The sequence below is a fragment of the Theropithecus gelada genome, chromosome 19 (genome assembly GCF_003255815.1).
Source record: "Theropithecus gelada isolate Dixy chromosome 19, Tgel_1.0, whole genome shotgun sequence".
Lineage (NCBI taxonomy): Eukaryota > Metazoa > Chordata > Mammalia > Primates > Cercopithecidae > Theropithecus > Theropithecus gelada.
Window position 1 is genome coordinate 12,486,757 of NC_037687.1, and position 19,245 is coordinate 12,506,001.

The 19,245-nt window shown below is 54.5% G+C and overlaps 2 protein-coding genes and 1 pseudogene across 4 annotated transcripts in view; 2 read left to right on the forward strand and 1 right to left on the reverse strand.

Moving 5' to 3' along the window:
• Positions 1 to 2,929: 2,929 nt before the first annotated feature.
• On the reverse strand, positions 2,930 to 5,711 carry KLF1 (Kruppel like factor 1). The gene is made up of 3 exons (XM_025368533.1): positions 5,568 to 5,711; positions 3,822 to 4,647; positions 2,930 to 3,567 (listed from the first exon to the last, which is right to left on the reverse strand). Exons 1-3 carry the CDS (start codon positions 5,652 to 5,654, stop codon positions 3,392 to 3,394), a joined length of 1,089 nt encoding a protein of 362 aa, XP_025224318.1. The 5' UTR covers positions 5,655 to 5,711; the 3' UTR covers positions 2,930 to 3,391.
• A 4,881-nt stretch (positions 5,712 to 10,592) lies between these two features.
• Positions 10,593 to 19,245, forward strand: part of GCDH (glutaryl-CoA dehydrogenase) — an 11,004-nt gene continuing 2,351 nt past the window's right edge. For 2 of the 3 annotated variants that reach the window (XM_025367360.1, XM_025367362.1), the window contains exons 1-11: positions 10,593 to 10,765; positions 10,834 to 10,958; positions 11,051 to 11,086; positions 11,397 to 11,540; positions 11,682 to 11,744; positions 13,415 to 13,585; positions 16,219 to 16,348; positions 16,432 to 16,648; positions 17,124 to 17,227; positions 17,516 to 17,641; positions 17,916 to 18,076. In XM_025367360.1, coding sequence (XP_025223145.1) covers positions 10,868 to 10,958; positions 11,051 to 11,086; positions 11,397 to 11,540; positions 11,682 to 11,744; positions 13,415 to 13,585; positions 16,219 to 16,348; positions 16,432 to 16,648; positions 17,124 to 17,227; positions 17,516 to 17,641; positions 17,916 to 18,076 — 1,243 coding nt within the window. In that variant the 5' untranslated portion in view covers positions 10,593 to 10,765; positions 10,834 to 10,867. Of the gene's footprint in view, positions 10,959 to 11,050; positions 11,087 to 11,396; positions 11,541 to 11,681; positions 11,745 to 13,414; positions 13,586 to 16,218; positions 16,349 to 16,431; positions 16,649 to 17,123; positions 17,228 to 17,515; positions 17,642 to 17,915; positions 18,077 to 19,245 lie in introns of all 3 variants that reach the window. The other variant, XM_025367361.1, reaches the window with a different exon arrangement.
• On the forward strand, positions 14,355 to 15,098 carry LOC112612619 (annotated as a pseudogene).

Sequence of the window (19,245 nt, forward strand, 5' to 3'; positions counted from 1 at the left end):
TTTGTTATTCTTCTTCTTCTTTTTTTTTGAGATGGAGTTTCACTCTTGTTGCCTAGGCCCGAGTGCAATGGCACAATCTCGGTTCACTGTAACGTCCGCCTTCCTGATTAAAGCGATTCTCCTGCCTCAGCCTCCCGAGTAGCTGGGATTACAGGCATGTGCCACCATGCCCGGCTAATTTTTGTATTTTTAGTAGAGACGGGGTTTTTCCATGTTGACTAGGCTGTCTCGAACTCCTGACCTCGTGATCCAACCGCCTTGGCCCCCGAAAGTGCCAGGATTACAGGAGTGAGCCACCGTGCCCTGCCATGATCTTTGTTCTCTTAAGAAGCATTTGTGCTCCAGTGGATCTTCCCCTTTTTCTTTCTTGGGGTTTTTTTTTTTTTCCTTCCTTCCTTTTTTTTTTTCTTTTTTCCCCAGACAATATCTCACTCTGTTGCCCAGGCCGGAGTGCAGTAGCATGATCTTGGCTCACTGCAACCTCTGCCTCCCCAGTTCAAGTGATCCTCTCACCTCAGCCTCCTGAGTAGCTGGGATCACAGGCACATGCCACTATGCCCAGTTAATTTTTGTAGTTTTTTTGGAAACACGGTTTCACCATGTGGCTCAGGCTGAACTCCTGAGTTCAAGGGATCCACCTGCCTTGCCTCCCAAAGTGCTGGGATTACAGGCATGTAATCCACCCCACCCAGACTCCCCTTTTTCATTCTGCACGTTTTCCCCAGGACTCCCTGAGCTAGCAAAGATGTGACTTTATGTTTGGTTTTTGTTATTTTGAGACAGGATAATGGTTTCTCACCCAGGCTAGAATGCAGTGACTCCATCACGGTTCACTGCAGCCTCAACCTACTGGGCTCAAATGATCCTCCCAGGTAGCTGGTACTACAGGCCTGTGCCACCACACCCAGATAATTGTTCATTGTGGTGATGAGGGTCTCACTATGTTGCTCAGGCTGCTCTGGAACTCCTGGGTTCAAGTGATTCTCCCACCTCAGCCTCAAGGGATCATGGCAGGGCAAAGGGCTATGGGAATCTGAGTACTGGCTTGAAACTGCCTTTGCAAAAATTATAACAGAAAACCAACTCCATCTTGCCCTTAATCCCCAAACTGCCCTTGCTTGGTCATTCCTGGGTGTGGGGCCAAGCTAATTTTTTTTTTTTTTTTTTTTTTTTTTTTAGACGGAGTCTCACTCTGTTGCTCAGGCTGGAGTGCAGTGGCACGATCTCAGCTCACTGCAAGCTCCGCCTTTCCAGTTCACGCCATTCTCCTGCCTCAGCCTCCTGAGTAGCGGGGACTACAGGTGCCTGCTACCATGCCCAGCTAATTTTTTGTATTTTTAGTAGAGACAGGGTTTCACCGTGTTAGCCAGGGTGGTCTCAAACTCTTGACCTTATGATCCACCCAGCTCAGCCTCCCAAAGTGCTGGGATGACAGGCGTGAGTCACCGCGCCCGGCCAACATTTTTTTTTTTTTTTTTTTTGACACGTTGTCTCGCTCTGTCACCCAGGCTGGAGTCCAGTGGCATGATCTCAGCTCACTGCAACATCCGCCTCCTAGGTTCAAGCAATCCTCCTGCCTCAGCTTCCTGAGTAGCTGGGATTATAGGCATGCAGCACCATGCCCTGGGTTTCGCCGTTTTTGGTAGAGATAGGGTTTCGCCTTGGGGCTCAGGCTGGTGTTGAACTCCTGGGCTCAAGTGATCTGCCCACCTCGGCCTGCCAAATTGCTGGGATTAAAGAGGGAGCCACCTATGCCCAGCCCCAAGCTAATTTTGGGAGAAATTTAGTTTATAGCTTAAATGATAATAGCCCTTCCCCAAACTAAACTGCCTTTGTAGAAATAATGACAGGGCACTAGGTTAGGAGGATGAGAGGAGCCTGAATTCTGCTAAAATGTAGTTGTAGTAGTTAAACTATGACCAGCCATTATTCTGGCCGGGTGCAGTGTCTCACGCCTGTAATCCCAGCACTTTGAGAGGCCGAGGCCGGGGGGTGACCTGAGGTCAGGATTTCGAAACCAGCCTGGCCAATATTTCGAAACCCCATCTCTTCTAAAAATACAAAAATTAGCCAGGCGTGGTGGCACGTGCCTGTAATCCCAGATACTCGGTAGGCTGACACAGGAGAATCACTTGAACCCAGGAGGCAGAGGTTGCAGTGAGCCGAGATGGCACCACTGCACTCCAGCCTGGGCGAGAGCAAGACTCTATCTCAAAAACAAAAACAAAGATGGCCAGCCATTATTCTGGAGGTCACAAGGTTTGCAACTTCCCCAGTTATTTCTGCAAATAACATGAGTATTGCAAAACCTTACACTGGCCTTTTTAGATGTCTTTTTAGGCTTTTTGTATATCTGACAACTGGATGACCCCACCCAGACTAGTGACTGTATGGTCCCTATCCAAAAGCTGACTCAGCAACTGTTTTCCACAGTCCCATGATTGCATCAAGGCACCCATTCCCTAGCCCTTCTGCCCACCAAACTGTTCTTGAATAACCCTAGCCTCTGAATTTTCAGGGAGGCTGATTCAAGTAATAAAACTCCCATCTCCCATTTAGCTGGCTGTATGTGGATTAAACTCTTTCTCTATTGCAATCCGTCTGTCTGGATAAATTGGCTCTATCTGGGCAGTGGGCAAGATGAACCCCCTGGGCAGTCGCAGGCTGTGGATTCTCAAATGCAGGGAGATGTTTGCTGTCAATGTCCCCAGGGTTTGAGGCAGAAGACAAACATGGTGCAGCCTGAACTGGGCGGGAAAAGAGAGGACAGCAAGGCCTGCAGTGCCCAAGGAGGCTTGTTGGAGTTAAGGGGTGTCACTGTAGTTTAGGAGATGAGGGTGTGTAAGGCCCTCTAATATGACCTCTAGGTTTACAGCCTCCTGCTATCTTCCAGCCTCCAAAACCCCAAAATTCAGGCAAACGCTGAAGCTTTATCTGGGAGGGGCATTTTTATAGGACCCATAACCATTGACAGTTAATATCAGCCACAATAAGGGACCTTCAGGAGCCCCTTTCTAGACCCAGGGTCTCTGGGAAGCCTCACCCCACACCCTCTCCTGCTGTCCAGGGCCATCTGGGAGCTGGTCTGAGTGTCCACTGAGTCCGTTTATTTGGTGGTCTGTCTCACTGGGTCTGCATGACAGTTTGGACATCTCTGTGTGGCTCCCTGTGGCTGAAGACTTGTCGGATTTCCGTGGGAGGCTCCCCCAGGGCTGTCTATGGGTCCGTTTTTGATATTTGGGTGAATCTTTGGGACAGCGAGTCCAGGAGAGGGTCCATTCGTGGGAAAACCACCCGGCATTGTGTCACGCGTGTCCGTGTAAAGAAACCACCAAACAGGCTTCTTGTCCCATCCCCAATCCCCAGGACAGTCCAAGTGCCAGGGCAGGGCTCAAAGGTGCCGCTTCATGTGCAAAGCCAGGTGGTCTGAGCGCGAAAAAGCACGTGGGCAGAGCTGGCAGCGGAAGGGGCGTTGCCCCGTGTGTTTCCTGTAGTGGCGGGTCAGCTCGTCCGAGCGCGCGAACCTCCAGCCGCAGCCTTCCCACGTGCAGGCGTATGGCTTCTCCCCTAGGGGACGAGGAAGTCATAAGCGCTATTGTCAGCCCAGTCATGTCCCCGGGTCCCCTGCATCTGGCCACACCCCTTTACTCAGTCTGGGCTGGGACTAGGATGAACAAAGTGAGGCCCCTAGGGCACAAAATTTAAGGAGGCACTCACTCTCAGAGCCAGCCAAGTCCAAGTCCCGCCCTCTGCAACCCTTCTTCCCCGGTAACTACATTGGGTGCCACCCCCTTTCTCATGTCCGGGTCCCACCCCCTCACCTGTGTGCGTGCGCAGATGCGCCTTCAGGTGGGAGCTCTTGGTGTAGCTCTTGCCGCACCCCGGGTGCGCGCACGTGTGCGCTGCCTGCCTCTTGCGCGCCCACGAACGTCGGCCGCGCTTGGATGGCGCGGCTTCGGCTATCACACTGGGATCCCCTGCAGTCCCCCTGAGTCCAGTGCCCACCGTCCCGGGTCCCAGGCAACTCAGGAAGGAGGGGGACGTGGCGGGGCCGGGCGCGGGTCCCTGGAGCCCGCGGAAGAGCTGGAAGTGCCCTTGGTACTGAGGCGCCGGGTACACCGCGGGGTACCCGGACAGCAGCCCATAGGGGGCGCCCGACGCCGCAGGCACTGAAAGCCCGGTCCGCTGGAAGTAGCCGCCCGAAGAGCCGGCGCCGGGCCCGGGGTATACCGGTTGCAGCGCCAGCGCCTTGGGCTCGGGGGCCGGGGCTGGAGCCAGGGCTGGGCCCACGAAGGCGTCGGGAGCCGGGGCTCGCAGGGCAGGGCGCACCCAACCTGAGTGATCCTCCGAACCCAAGAGCCCAGCCACCATCCCCGGGCCGCCCGCATAGGCGCCCAGAGTCTCGGGGGGCGGCGGGTCTTGCACCCCGGGGGCCTCGCTGGGCGCCAGAGCGCAGGTCTGGGGCGCGCCACCCGGCTCCGGGCCCGAGAAGTTGGTGAGGAAGAGATCCAGGTCCCAGGTGGCGTCCGCGCCCCTCTCATCGTCCTCCTCCTCCCCGGGTTGGTCCTCAGACTTCACATGGAAGGGCGGCTCCGTGGGGTCAGGAGGACCCGGGCCCATGTCCTGCGCCTCTTCGGAGCGCCACCACTGCGGGAGGGAGCAGGCAGCTTGAGGTTCGGTGGACACTGAGGTGCCCTGCCCAGGGACATCGCAGGCTGGGTACTCTTACGGGGACAGGCTGGCCAGAGGCTTTGGAAAAGGGTCCTGTTTGCCTGTCTCTCTGTCCCACTTCCCCAACACTAGCCGCCCTCTAGCCGCCCCTCTCCCCCCTCTCCCCCAGCTCCAGGGACAGAAGCCGATCAGGTCTGGCTGGAGACAGGAGATAAGACTTCCACTATCTGGAACCACACTTGGGGATGGGGGAAGGGGTAGCAGAACTGCTGGAGATGGGAAACTGGCGGGGGATGGGGGAGAGGGTGCCAGCCTTGACTTAGTTTCCCCCTGGAACATCTCTCTCCTTCCCTGTCTCCTAAAACAAGAATAATTCCGAAATTTTGGATGTCCGCCAGACACACTCATCATTTCCCTCTGATATCTGGAAGATTGTGAGCCTAGATCTCGTTCCTTTTTTTTTTGTTTGTTTCTTGAGATAGGGTCTCACTCTTTTGCCCAGGCTGGAGTGCAGTGGTGCAGCTCACTGTATCCTTAATCTCTTGGGCTTTAATAATCCTCCTGCATCAGCCTACAGAGTACCTGGGACTACAGGCACATGCCCCCACACCTGACTAGTTTTTGGTATTTTTTGTAGAGATGGGGTTTCACCATGTTGTCCAGGCTACCTTCGTTTTCTATTACAGAAATAGATCACACCTAGAACCTCAAGCCCCTAGACCACCCTCCTCACCCTCTGCCAGACTAAGCTGAGATCCCCTCGCCTGGACTGAGTGTACCTCAGTTCTGGTTAAGTCCCTTGATTGCAGGGCAAGATGCAGGTCTGGACCCCAAGATCTGTGACTGTGGCCCTGGATCCCAGCCAGCCCACCTAGACCCCACCTTCTAGGCCCCACCTTGAGGAAGTCATCCTGTGTGTCCGGGAAGGGGCCCAGGGCGGTCAGTGTGCTGATGGAGGGCAAGGCGGTCTTGGCTGTGGCCATGGCTGGCTGGTGCCCACCCTGGGCCTCGAGCCTCCTCTTCCTTGGCTGCCTGGTGAACTCTGAGGCTGTGATAGCCCCTTCGAGGGCTCCTCTCTGCCCTTAGCTGATTGGCTGCAGCCTCTGATAAGGGGAGGCAAGGCAAGGCGGGGGGGTCACTGTTTCTGGGGCACAAACTTCACATTGGCCTGTCTGGGGTTGGGACTTGAAGACTAACCCTGTGTCCAAAGCCAAGTCAAATATCAGGGGTTGAGGGGTTCAGGGTTTGAGGGTCCAGGTGCTGGGTAAAAGGAGACATTGGGTCTCCAAAGAAGGAGAGACTTGGGGGTCTGCCCTCAGTTTACTTTCCTGGAAAAGGCAGAAAGGGTATTCTGGGAAGAAGCTGTGAGACCCCCTGTCCCCCTGATTGAGGCTCTACAGCCCTCCCCCTCCCCAGTAAACAGCAAAAACCGTGCCGATGGCGGGACTTGGCACAAACTCCCCGCCAAGCATTATCAGACACCCCAGACGTTGGAGGCTGCTATCAGGTGGGGGCCCAGGCCAGCTAGAGCTCTGTCCTCCGGTGAAGGGGAGGGCTGGGGGTTGGGTCTTCAAATTAGCCTGGCTTTCAATTTGCCTGGGTTGGGACCTCCCAGGGTCTGAGCCCTATAGCAGGAGGACACCCCTGCCAACTGGTCCACCATTGTCTACTGGGGACCCTCGGGTGGCACTGCATGGGACTGCATGGAGGCTGGTTCAGTGCCAGCTGCTTTAGTGCGATGGGGGCAGCCATGGGAAAAGTGACCCTGTCTCCTCCTGGGTGGGATAGGACCGTTGGACCAAGCCATAGGCAGTATCTGACCTGCAGGAGACCAGTACCCTGGCTCTGGGCCTGGCTGCTCCTTGATTCTGCCCAAAATGAGGAGAGGATCTGAGTTGCTACAACAGGGACCTCCACTCTGGTACCCTGGGAGCCTGGGAAGGGGACATGGATACATATTACAGACACATAATTCATAGTCACTCATTGGAAGACTGAGGCAGGAGGATCACTTGATGCCAGGATTTCAAGACTAGCCTGCGCAACATAGAACCTATATTTCCAACAAAAAGCTGTGAGTGATGGCGCATGCCCATAGTCCCAGATACTTAGGAGGCTGAGATGGGAGGATCACCTGAGTCCAGGAGGTCGGGGCTGCATTGAGCTATAATCACAACACTGCAATATGACCACACCACTGCAATATGACCACACCACTGCAGTCCAGCCTGGGGGACAGAGAGCAAGACTCTGTCACTGGAAAAAAAAAAAAAGAGAAAAGTTGGGTGGCCATCTTTATTCCTGGCAGATCATCCTGGGTGACATAAACAAAAACAAGGCCAGGCGCAGTGGCTTACGCCTGTAATCCCAGCACTTTGGGAAGCGGAGGTAGGGAGATTCGAGAACAGACTGGCCAACATGTTGAAGCCCTGTCTCTGCCAAAAGTACAAAAATTAGCCGGGCATGGTGGCATGTGCTTGTAATCGTGGCTACTTGGGAGGCTGAGGCTGGAGAATTGCTTGAAACTGGGAGGCGGGGGGCCAGGCACAATGACTCACGCCAGTAATCCCAGCACTTTGGGAGGGCGAGGCTGGCAGATCACCTGAGGCCAGGAGTTCAAGACCAGCCTGGCCAACACAGTGAAACCCTTTCTCTTTTTTTTTTTTTTTTGAGACGGAGTCTGGCTCTGTCGCCCGGGCTGGAGTGCAGTGGCCGGATCTCAGCTCACTGCAAGCTCCGCCTCCCGGGTTCACGCCATTCTCCTGCCTCAGCCTCCCGAGTAGCTGGGACTACAGGCGCCCGCCACCTTGCCCGGCTAGTTTTTTTGTATTTTTTAGTAGAGACGGGGTTTCACCGTGTTAGCCAGGATGGTCTCGATCTTCTGACCTCGTGATCCGCCCGTCTCGGCCTCCCAAAGTGCTGGGATTACAGGCTTGAGCCACCGCGCCCGGCCGAAACCCTTTCTCTACTAAAAATACAAAAATAGGCCGGAGATGGTGGCATATGCCTCTAATGCTAGGTACTTGGGAGGCTGAGGCACAAGAATCACTTAAGCCTGGGAGGCAGAGGTTGCAGTGAGCCAAGATCCCACCACTGCACTCCAGCCTGGGCTACAGAGCGAGACTCCCTCTCTAAAAAACAAAAACAAAACAGACTGGGAGCAGTGGCTTATGCCTGAAGTCCCAGCAATTTGGGAGGCCAAGGTAGGAGGAATGCTTGAGCCCAGGAGTTCGAGACCAGCTTGGGCAACATAGTGAGATCCCATCTCTAAAAACAAAAACGAAAACACAGTTACTCACAGGACCATACAATTGCATAATGACATGAGTTCCTGGTCCCTCAGTCACACTGATCAGATCATATAATTCCTGCACATATAATTGTGTGTCTGTCTGTGTATATGGACTATACACAGACACACAATTCCCAGGCACTAAAACACAACCCCATGTTATATTGGTTACACAATGTCATGGCCAAACAATCCCTAAAACACAGAATTCATAATCCACAGGCAGGCACAGTTACGCAATCCTACTGACACAATTTAGCTATAATTGAGCAGACACACGTGGGGAGTCAGATACATTGTCACAGAACTTTTTCCTTTTTAGACTGTCTCTCTCTCTCTCACCCATGCTGGAGTGCAGTGGCTTGATTTCGGCTCACTGCAACCTCCACCTACTGGGCTCAAGTGATTCCTCTGCCTCAGGCTCCCAAGTAGCTGGCATTACAGGTGCCTGCTACCACACAAGGCTAATTTTTTTTTTTTTTTTTCTTGAGACAGAGTTTCACTCTTGTTGCCCAGGCTGGAGTGCAATGGCATGATGACGGCTCACTGCAACCTCTGCCTCCTGGGTTCAAGCAATTCTCCTGCCTCAGCCTCCCGAGTTGCTGGTATTACAGGCATCCACCACCACATCTGGCTAATTTTTTTTTTTTTTTTTTTTTGAGATGGAGTCTCGCTTTGTCACCCAGGCTGGAGTGCAGTGGCGTGATCTCGGCTCACTGCAAGCTCCGCCTTCCAGGTTCATGCCATTCTCCTGCCTCAGCCTCCTGAGTAGCTGGGACTACAAGCGCGCACCACCACACCCGGCTAATTTTTTGTATTTTTAGTAGAGACGGGGTTTCACCGTGTTAGCCAGGATGGTCTCGATCTCCTGACCTCGTGATCCGCCCGCCTCAGCTTCCCAAAGTGCTGGGATTACAGGCGTGAGCCACCGCGCCTGGTGGTCTGGCTAATTTTTGTGTTTTTAGTAGAGATGGGGTTTCCCCATGTTGGCTAGGCTGGTGTCGAACTCCTGACCTCAGGTGATCCACCCGCCTTGGCCTCCCAAAGTGCTGGGATTACAGGCGTGAGCCACCTCACCCAGCCAAAACCTACACTTTATATGATCACACCACCCATCACTTTTGCAATATATAAGTAATTATTTAGTCACACAGTTGCATAGCTACCAGTGCCCAACCATAGGGGATGCACCCAGTTAAACACAGACAACCACAAGGGCATGGCATCATAGGTCCTGAGAGACATACACATTTCTCAACGGATACACAATCAGAGTGGGTGCACCACAAACACACTACACAAAAGACAAAACAGGTGGAGTGCGGTGGCTCCCGGAGTGCGGTGGATCACAGGAGGCCAGCCTGACCAACATGGTGAAACCTTGTCTCTACTAAAAATAAGAAAAAAGGCTAGGCATGGTGGCTCACAAACCTGTAATACCAGCTACTTGGGAGGCTGAGGCAGGAGAATTGCTTGAACCTGGTAGGCAGAGGTTGCAGTGAGCCAAGACTGCATCACTGCACTCCAGCCTTGGCAACAGAGCGAGATTCTGTCTCAAAATACTTAAATAAATAAATACATTTAATTAAACAAACAAACAAACAAAAAAAAAAATGGGCAACGAGCAGCCCTCGGAGTTGTTCTGCCTATGGAGGTTGCAGTGAGAAGAGATGGTGTCACTGCACTCCAGCCTGGGCAACAGAGTGAGACTCCGTCTCAAAAAAAAAAAAATTAGCCAGGCATGAAGGCATGCTTCAGTGGTCCCAGCTACTTGGAGGCTGAGGTGGGAGGATTGCTCAAGCCCAGAAGGTGGAAGCTGCAGTGAGCTATGATCGCTCCACTGCACTCCATTCTGGGCGACAGAATGAGACCCTGTCTAAAAAGAAAAAACAAAAACAAAACAAAACAACCCACATAGACTCACAGAATCATACAAGTACACACACACACACACACACACACACACACAGTCACAAGTATCGACATGTGCTTCTTCTTTTTTTTTTTTTTTTTCCTGAGACGGAGTCTCGCTCTGTTGCCCAGGCTGGAATGCAGTGGTGCGATCTCGGCTCACTGCAAGCTCCGCCTCCCGGGTTTACGCCATTCTCCTGCCTCAGCCTCTCGAGTCGCTGGGACTACAGGCGCCCGCCACCTCGCCCGGCTAATTTTTTGTATTTTTAGTAGAGATGGGGTTTCACCGTGTTAGCCAGGATGGTCTCGATTTCCTGACCCTGTGATCCACCCGCCTTGGCCTCCCAAAGTCCTGGGATTACAGGCGTGAGCCACCGCGCCCGGCCTACATGTGCTTCTTGGGACAGACTGGCAGGCAAGTTTACTAAGATCGCCCACTCGGAGATCATCTTCCCCATAACCAGCGCTCAGAGAACTCGAGGCTGGCCTCCTGGGTTGGGGAGGACGCCTAGCGCTCGCGCCAGAATTTCTTTGTTTAATTCTTGGCTCCCTCCGCACACACCCCCTGCAACTGACCAACCAGGTGTGGGCCGAGCACTTTTCTACGGCCAATAAGAGGAGAAACCCAGCTGGCCAATCGATTTCCCTCACTCGTCTTCCGCCCCTACCCCGTCCGCTTCTTAAAGGGGCTAACCTATCTCTGTATGGGGCCTCCTATTTCCACAGGCAAGGCTACCTTAGCCCTTTTAAAAGGCAGAGCGAGGAGGGGGCCGGATTCTACGAGGAACCAATGAAAAGCCTCACTCGGCCTCCGCTCCTCCCACTTTTTGCTGAGGTCAAAGGCCTGCGTCAGTTGCACTCTAGCCTCGGCAGTGAGCTGGGAGGTACCAGGTAAGGAAGGTAAGGTGGCTCCAGCCGTGGGTGAGAGGAGCTCCGCTGTGACACCCCGGTTCCTGTAGGTCGCCGTCGTTGCTCCGCTCGCTTTGAGAGAGCATGGCCCTGAGAGGCGTCTCTGTGCAGCTGCTGAGCCGCGTTCCCGGCCTGCGCGTCTTTCGCACGTGGGCCTCGTCGGCGGCGCAGACCGGTCAGTGCGGGGTCGGGAGTGTGGAGGGAAGGAGTGAGGAACTGGGGGCTTAGGGTCTTTCCGGGGTTGACTTTCCCGTTCTGTGCTTGCAGAGAAAGGCGGGAGGACACAGAGCCAACTGGCCAAGTGTAAGGACCTCTGGTCGCGCCGTGTGTCTGCTGCCCCTGTTCAGCTGTCTGCCCCAGGTGGACTCTGTCCCAGAATCCGAGGGCTGCCCGAGCAGGGTGGCAGGGTCGTGGCCAGGGTCAGAGGCACTAAGGCAGTGACTGCGCTGTGCCTGCGGGGCCGGAGAAAGTTCACCTGGTCAGTCTCGTTTGCAGCTCGCAGTACCCGGGAGGCGACATGGGTGTGGAGCAGTAGGGCTGATGAGGGTCCGAGAAGGGAGGGCACAGTGATCGGGCGGACTGGACCGAAGCGAATTCCTTCTCCCCTTCCCAGCCTCGCGTCCCGAGTTTGACTGGCGGGACCCGCTGGTGCTGGAGGAACAGCTGACCACAGATGAGATCCTCATCAGGGACACCTTCCGCACCTACTGCCAGGAGAGACTCATGCCTCGCATCCTGTTGGCCAATCGCAACGAAGGTGGGCGGGCTGGTGGGTGCCCTGAGGCTGCTCCTCCCCCTGGAGCCACAGCCACCCCGCCTCAAGGCCCCCTTGTCCTTGGGGCTGGGGCTTCTTGTGGCCTAGGGCTGGGCCTGAATTTGGGCACTTGTCCCTTTGCAGTTTTTCATCGGGAGATCATTTCGGAGATGGGGGAGTTGGGTGTGCTGGGCCCCACCATCAAAGGTAGGAACAAGTGTCTCTCCAAACACTGCAGACCCCTCTGTATTCTGAAAGCTTCTTCCTCCTTCCCTCCCTCCCGCCCTCCTTCCCTCCTCCTCCCTCCCTCCCTCCTTCCCTTCTTTCTCTTTCTTTTCCTTTCCTTTTCTTTCCTGTCTTTTTTTTTTTTTTTTTTTTCCCCCTGGAGTCTCCCTCTGTTGCCGAGGCTGGAGTGCAGTGGCACTATCTTGGCTCACTGCAAACTCCGCCTCCCAGGCTCAAGCGATTCTCCTGCCTCAGCCCTTCTAGTAGCTGGGATTACAGGCACGTGCCACCATGCCTGGCTAATTTTTGTATTTTTAGTAGAGACACGGTTTCACCATGTTGGCCAGGCTGGTCTCAAACTCCTGACCTCAGGTGATCTACCCACCTCAGCCTCCTAAAGTGCTGGGATTATAGGCATGAGCCACCGCATTCAGCCTTTTTTTTTTTTTTGAGACAGAGTTTTGCTCTTGTTGCCCAGACTGGAGTGCAGTGGTGAGATTTTGGCTCACTGCAGCTTCCACCTCCCGAGTTTAAGTGATTCTCTTGCCTCAGGCTCCCGAGTAGCTGGGATTAAAGGCGTCCGCCACCACACCTGGCTAATTTTTGTTTTTGTTTTTGTTTTTTTTTTGAGACGGAGTCTCCCTCTGTTGCCCAGGGTAGAGTGCAGTGGCCAGATCTCAGCTCACTGCAAGCTCCGCCTCCCGGGTTTACGCCATTCTCCTGCCTAAGCCTCCCGAGCAGCTGGGACTACAGGCGCCAGCCACCTCGCCCGGCTAGTTTTTTGTATTTTTTAGTAGAGACGGGGTTTCACCGTGTTAGCCAGGATGGTCTCAGTCTCCTGACCTCGTGATCCGCCCGTCTCGGCCTCCCAAAGTGCTGGGATTACAGGCTTGAGCCACCGCGCCTGGCCAATTTTTGTATTTTTAGTAGAGACGGGGTTTCACCATGTTTGCCAGGCTAGTCTCGAACTCCTGACCTCAGGTGATCCACCTGCCTCAGCCTCCCAAAGTGCTGGGATTACAGGTGTGAGCCACCGTTGCCCGGCCCTTTTCTTTTTCTTTTTTTTTTTGAGATAGAGTCTCGCTCTGTTACCCAGGCTGGATTACTGGATTGCAGTGGTATGATCTTGGCTCACTGCAGTTTCCTCCTCCCAGGTTCAAGCACTTCTGCCACCTCAGCCTCCTAAGTAGCTGGGATTACAGGGGCGCACCCCCACGCCTAGCTAATTTTTTATTTTTAATAGAAATGGAATTTCACCATGTTGGCCAGGCTGGTCTTGAACTCCTGACCTTGGATGATCCACCCGCCTCGACCTCCCAAAGTGCTGGGATTATAAGCTTGAACCACCATGCCCGGCCCCTTTGTTTCTTTTTTTAGAGACAGGGTCTCACTATGTTGCCCAGGCTGGTCTCAAGCAATCCTCCTGCCTTACTGAAAGCCCCCTTCTTTCCCTAAGCCACAATTTCCCAGTCTGAAGTGGGGCTGTTGTCCCACCCTCTGAAAGTGGCTATGGAGATGAAATGAATAAACCTCAGCTAGGGCCAGCTTGGTGCCTGCCTCCTTGTGTGTCCCTATCCCGCCCTGTCTCTTGGGTCCTAGCTGGGCAGGGCCGTGTTCTCTATTGTCCTGCTTTCCCCTCCTACTGCCACCAGGATATGGCTGTGCTGGCGTTTCGTCTGTGGCCTATGGGCTCCTGGCCCGAGAGCTGGAGCGGGTGGACAGTGGCTACAGGTCGGCGATGAGTGTCCAGTCTTCCCTTGTCATGCACCCCATCTATGCCTATGGCAGCGAGGAACAGCGGCAGAAGTACCTGCCCCGGCTGGGTGAGTGGCTGGCCATGGGGCCTGGTGGAAGGAAGATAGTCCCTGAGGTCTGGAACTCAAGGGTGGGGCTGTCCCCTGAATCTATTCTGTCCCTATCTCAAAGATAGCAAAAGTGGCCACCTGGACCCCCTGCCAGACCCTGGGCTTCACCTGGAGATCTGATCCCTGGCCAGCCTGATTGTCCCCCTCTGTGACCACCATCATCTCCCTACGCTTTCTATGTTCCCCAGCCCAGCCCAAAGTGTAAAGTCCACCAGGTCCCTGCTGGCCATGTGCAGTGGCTCACACCATAATCCCAGCACTTTGGGAGGGTGAAGTGAGAAAATCCCTTGAGCCCAAGAGTTCGAGACCAGCCTGGGCAACGTAAGGAGACCCCATGTCTATTAAAAAACAAAAAAAGGGCCGGGCGCGGTGGCTCACGCCTGTAATCCCAGCACTTTGGGAGGCTGAGGCGGGCGGATCACAAGGTCAGAGGATCGAGACCACGGTGAAACCCCGTCTCTACTAAAAATACAAAAAATTAGCCAGGTGTGCTGGCGGGCGCCTGTGGTCCCAGCTACTCAGGAGGCTGAGGCAGGAGAATGGCGTGAACCCAGGAGGCGGAGCTTGCAGTGAGCCGAGATCGTGCCACTGCACTCCAGCCTGGGCGACAGAGCGAGACTCCGACTCAAAAAAAAAAAAGAAAAAAGGAAAGCGCCTATGTGGCCTGAGCTAAGCGGACGTTGACCCTCTTTTCCATGGCGCCTTGGAGGCGTTCAGCTGCTTCATGATGAAGCTGAACATCTCCTTCCCAGCCACTGGCTGCCAGAAACTCATTGAAGTGGACGATGAACGCAAACTTTGTACTGTTTATGAGAGGCATATGGCCACAGAAGTTGCTGCTGACGGTCTGGGTGAAGAACGGAAGGGTTATGTGGTCCGAATCAGTGGTGGGAACAACAAAACAAGGTTTCCGCATGAAGCAGGGTGTCTTGACCCACGGACGTGTCCACCTGCTACTGAGTAAGGGGCATTCCTGTTACAGACCAAGGAGAACTGGAGAAAAAGAGAAAATCAGTTCGTGGTTGCATTGTGGATACCAATCTGAGCGTTCTCAACTTGGTTATTTTAAAAAACAAAAAGGAGAGAAGGATATTCCTGGACTCATACTACAGTGTCTCATTGCCTGGGGCCCAGTAGAGCTAGCAGAATCTGTAAACTTTTCAATCTCTCTAAAGAAGATGATGTCTGCCAGTATGTTGTAAGAAAGCCTTTAAACAAAGAAGATAAGAAACCTAGGACCAAAGCACCCAAGATTCAGCGTCTTGTTACTCTACATGTCCTGCAGCACAAACAGCAGCGTATGGCTTGGAAGAAGCAGTGTACTAAGAAAAATAAGGAAGAGGCTGCAGAATATGCTAAACTTGTGGCCAAGAAGGAGGCTAAGGAGAAGCACCAGGGACAAATCGCAAAGAGACGCAGACTGTCCTCTCTGCGGGCTTCTACTTCTAAGTCTGAATCCAGTCAGAAGTAAGATTTTTTGAGTAATAAATAAGATCAGATTCACAAAACAAACAAACAAAAAAACCCACAAGGCTCTATGTAACCAGGCCTCTGCTGACCTTCCCACCTCTTCTCTGGCCACTCACGTGCTCCTCCCAGCCAGACTTAGCTCCTGGAAATTCTCCAGCAGTACCGCCAGTCCTTTGCACATCTGTTCCCTCTCCTGGCACTGCTGTTCCCCACAGCCTCCTCCTGCTTAACTCCTCACGCCCTTCCAGTTTGGCCAACTCCTTCCTGACTCCCTGGGTTCCCCTCCTCCTCTTGACATTGTGATCATGACTTTGGGGTAACCTGTCTTCTGAAAGCAGGGCCAGACCTAACTTAGTTATGAGGCCTGACTCAGGGGCAAGGGTAATTTTTTTTCTTTTTTGAGACGGAGTCTTGCTCTGTCCCCCAGGCTGGAGTGCAGTGGTACCATCTTTGCTCACTGCCACCTCTGGCTCCCCAGTTCAAGCAATTCCCATGCCTTAGCCTCCTGAGTAACTGGGATTACAGGTGCTTGCTACCCATGCCCAGCTAATTTTTGTATTTTTAGTAGAGATGAGGTTTCACCATGTTGGCCAGGCTGGTCTCAAACTCCTGACCTCAAGTGATCCACCCGCCTTGGCCTCCCAAAGTGCTGAGATTACGTGTGTGAGCCACCTCGCCTGGTTTAATTTTTTGTATTTTTAGTAGAGATGGGGTATCACCATGTTGGTCAGGCTGGGTTTTTTTTCTTTTTTTGAGATGGAGTCTTTCTCTGTTGCCCAGGCTGTAGTGCAGTGGCATGATCTTGGCTCACTACAACCTCTCCTGCCCAGGTTCAAGCGATTCTCCTGCCTCAGTCTCCTGAATGCTGGGATTACAGGCACACGCCACCACATCTGGCTATTTTTTTTTTTTTTTTTTTTTGTATTTTTAGTAGAGATGGGGTTTCCCCATGTTGGCAAGGCTGGTCTCGAACTCCTGACCTCAACTGATCCACCCACCTCGGCCTCCCAAAGTGCTGGGATTACAGGCGTGAGCCATTGCGTACTGCCACAAGGATAATTTTTGAGTGAGGGGATGTATTGGGGAGCAGGCAGCCATGTGACCTTGTCTTGTGCCTGCAGCCAAGGGAGAGCTCCTGGGCTGCTTCGGGCTCACAGAGCCCAACAGCGGAAGTGATCCCAGCAGCATGGAGACCAGAGCCCGCTACAACTCATCCAACAAGAGCTACACCCTCAACGGGACCAAGACCTGGTAAGGGGTCTAGGCAGTTGGCAGGCGGTGAACAGGGGCAAAGGGACGCTGGTCAGACCCCTCACCGACTGTTCCATCCCCAGGATCACCAACTCGCCTATGGCCGACCTGTTTGTAGTGTGGGCTCGGTGTGAAGATGGCTGCATTCGGGGCTTCCTGCTGGAGAAGGGGATGCGAGGTCTCTCGGCCCCCAGGATCCAGGGCAAGTTCTCGCTGCGGGCCTCAGCCACAGGCATGATCATCATGGATGGTGTGGAGGTGCCAGAGGAGAACGTGCTCCCTGGTGCATCCAGCCTGGGGGTGAGTGGCAGCCACTTTGGGAATGGGTGTTGGGTCACCTGCGGGTGCGGCTTTGTCAGGCAGGCTCCGTGCTGGGGACGCAGCTCCCTGTTCCTGTGGAGCCCACACAGCGGTGATTCTTACTCAGCCGGACTCACTGATGTGCTGAAAACTGCCCCTGTTTGGTGACCGTCTCGCTCATCCCGGCTCTGCCCGGGACACATGGGCCTGAACCAGCTCAGTCGTTTGACTCACAGTGCATCTTCTGGCATCCATCAGCCTCCTAGCTCTGAGCATGGAACCCAGATCCCAGGCTGGGTGGGACTGTGTGCAAACCAAGTGAGCAGGCACCGAGCGTCGGTGCCAGGGCCGTCTGTGATGTGAACCCCCTGCGTGGGGTGGCTGGGGAGGAGGCTTTCCCTGCTTCAGAGTTGGTTCTACATAGGCACTCTTGGTGTCTCTTGGGTGGGGCTGAGGTGCCATCTCAACCCTACAGGGTCCCTTCGGCTGCCTGAACAACGCCCGGTACGGCATCGCGTGGGGTGTGCTTGGAGCTTCGGAGTTCTGCTTGCACACAGCACGGCAGTACGCCCTGGACAGGTGTGTGGGGGCTGCAGTGAGATCCCCTGGGGTTGTGGGGCAGCTTGGGTTTCATTCTCTACCCCATGGGTGACTCCCCAGCCCCCTCCCACCAGGCCTGAGTTCCTTGCTCTGGAATGACCAGTGACGTCCTTCTGAGCAGTCATGGGCTGAGTCAACAGCAGGGCCAGGGCGAGCTCGGGGGCACTGAGGCAGCCTGGGAGGCTTCCTGGAGCAGGGGGCCCCAGGACAGGGACAGGGTGGGAGAGTGGACCTCCCCTCACCCTTACCCTGCCATTGCCCCTGTAGGATGCAGTTTGGTGTCCCGCTGGCCAGGAACCAGCTGATTCAGAAGAAGCTGGCAGACATGCTCACTGAGATTACCCTGGGCCTTCACGCCTGCCTGCAGCTCGGCCGCTTGAAGGACCAGGACAAGTAGGGGTTGTGTGGCGGGGGCTGGGGGACGGCAGCTGTGGGTGGAGGACCTTGTGTCTTTCCTGGAGAGAAAGGTCCTTCCTGCCTGGTGGCCCCGGGGACCTGAACCTTCTGCTCTCCCTCTTGTCTTTGATGGGCTGGGCTGAGGACAGTCCCACTGGTCCCTCATTGGGAGCTTGGCTACATCAGGGAATCCCCACCCCGGGCTAGGTTTGCTTGGGGCATCGGGATGCCAGGATCCCCAGTCCTTGTTACCCTCATATGCTGCTCCCAGGGCTGCCCCCGAGATGGTCTCTCTGCTGAAGAGGAATAACTGTGGGAAAGCCCTGGACATCGCCCGCCAGGCCCGAGACATGCTGGGGGGGAATGGGATTTCTGACGAGTATCACGTGATCCGGCACGCCATGAACTTGGAGGCTGTGAACACCTACGAAGGTGGGAGCTGGACCTCAGAGGGCTCACTGCAGCCTCAGTGTCTGGGGTGGGGGTACAGCGAGGTGGTACGGGGACAGGCCTGAGTCTGACTCCACCTATCACTAAGTGACAGTGTGACCTGGGGCGAGCCTCACCCCTCTGTCCCTCATCTGGAGTTGCTTACACGGGGACTGTGGAAGTGAAGTGCTTCATGCACCACATGGAGGCCCCATCATGCCTTGCGAGGGGCTCCCAGCTCTTTCTCCCACATGCTGGGGATGAGGAATGTTCCTGAGACAGGTAAGCTCCGAAGGCAGCCCAGGGGTGAGGCCCAACTCCTAGCAGGCTGGTGGGTGTGAGCGAAGCTACACGCAGGACTCAACGCTCCATTTTATGTTAAGAGACAAAAGTCATCTTCAGATGACGGTGTTTGCACCCTGCAACTGATGGTGATTTACATGGCGGCCCAGAACCCCTTGCTTGGTGGGAAGACAGATGTGGAAAAAGATAACTTAAAAAAAATAAAGTGCAAACCCAGTGTGCACTATGCAGGAACAGAGGGAGGTATGAGGACCCCCCCGCCGGCAGAGAGGCTTCCAGACAGAGAGGACAGCAAATGCAGGAGGGGTGCCTTCCCTGCGCCACAGCCCCAGATCTTGTCTCTATCTGGCAGCTGGTGGGTAGGGGAATCCTACAAGTGAGAGAATGACCTTGAGGACAAGCAGAGGGCGCCGTGAGACGGTTTTATGCAGAGATGGCATGAGTCAGATTTGGTGCTTTACAGGCTGGGCGCAGTGGCTCACACATGTAATCCCAGCACTTTGGAGGCTAAGGTGCGAGGATTGCTTGAGTCCAGGAGTTAGAAGTTACAATGAGCAGGCCGGGCGCGGTGGCTCAAGCCTGTAATCCCAGCACTTTGGGAGGCCGAGACGGGCGGATCACGAGGTCAGGAGATCAAGACCATCCTGGCTAACACGGTGGAACCCCGTCTCTACTAAAAATACAAAAAAAAACTAGCCGGGCGAGGTGGCGGGCGCCTGTAGTCCCAGCTACTCGGGAGGCTGAGGCAGGAGAATGGCGTAAACCCAGGAGGCGGAGCTTGCAGTGAGCTGAGATCTGGCCACTGCACTCCAGCCTGGGCGACAGAGTGAGACTCCGCCTCAAAAAAAAAAAAAAAAAAAAAAAAAAAA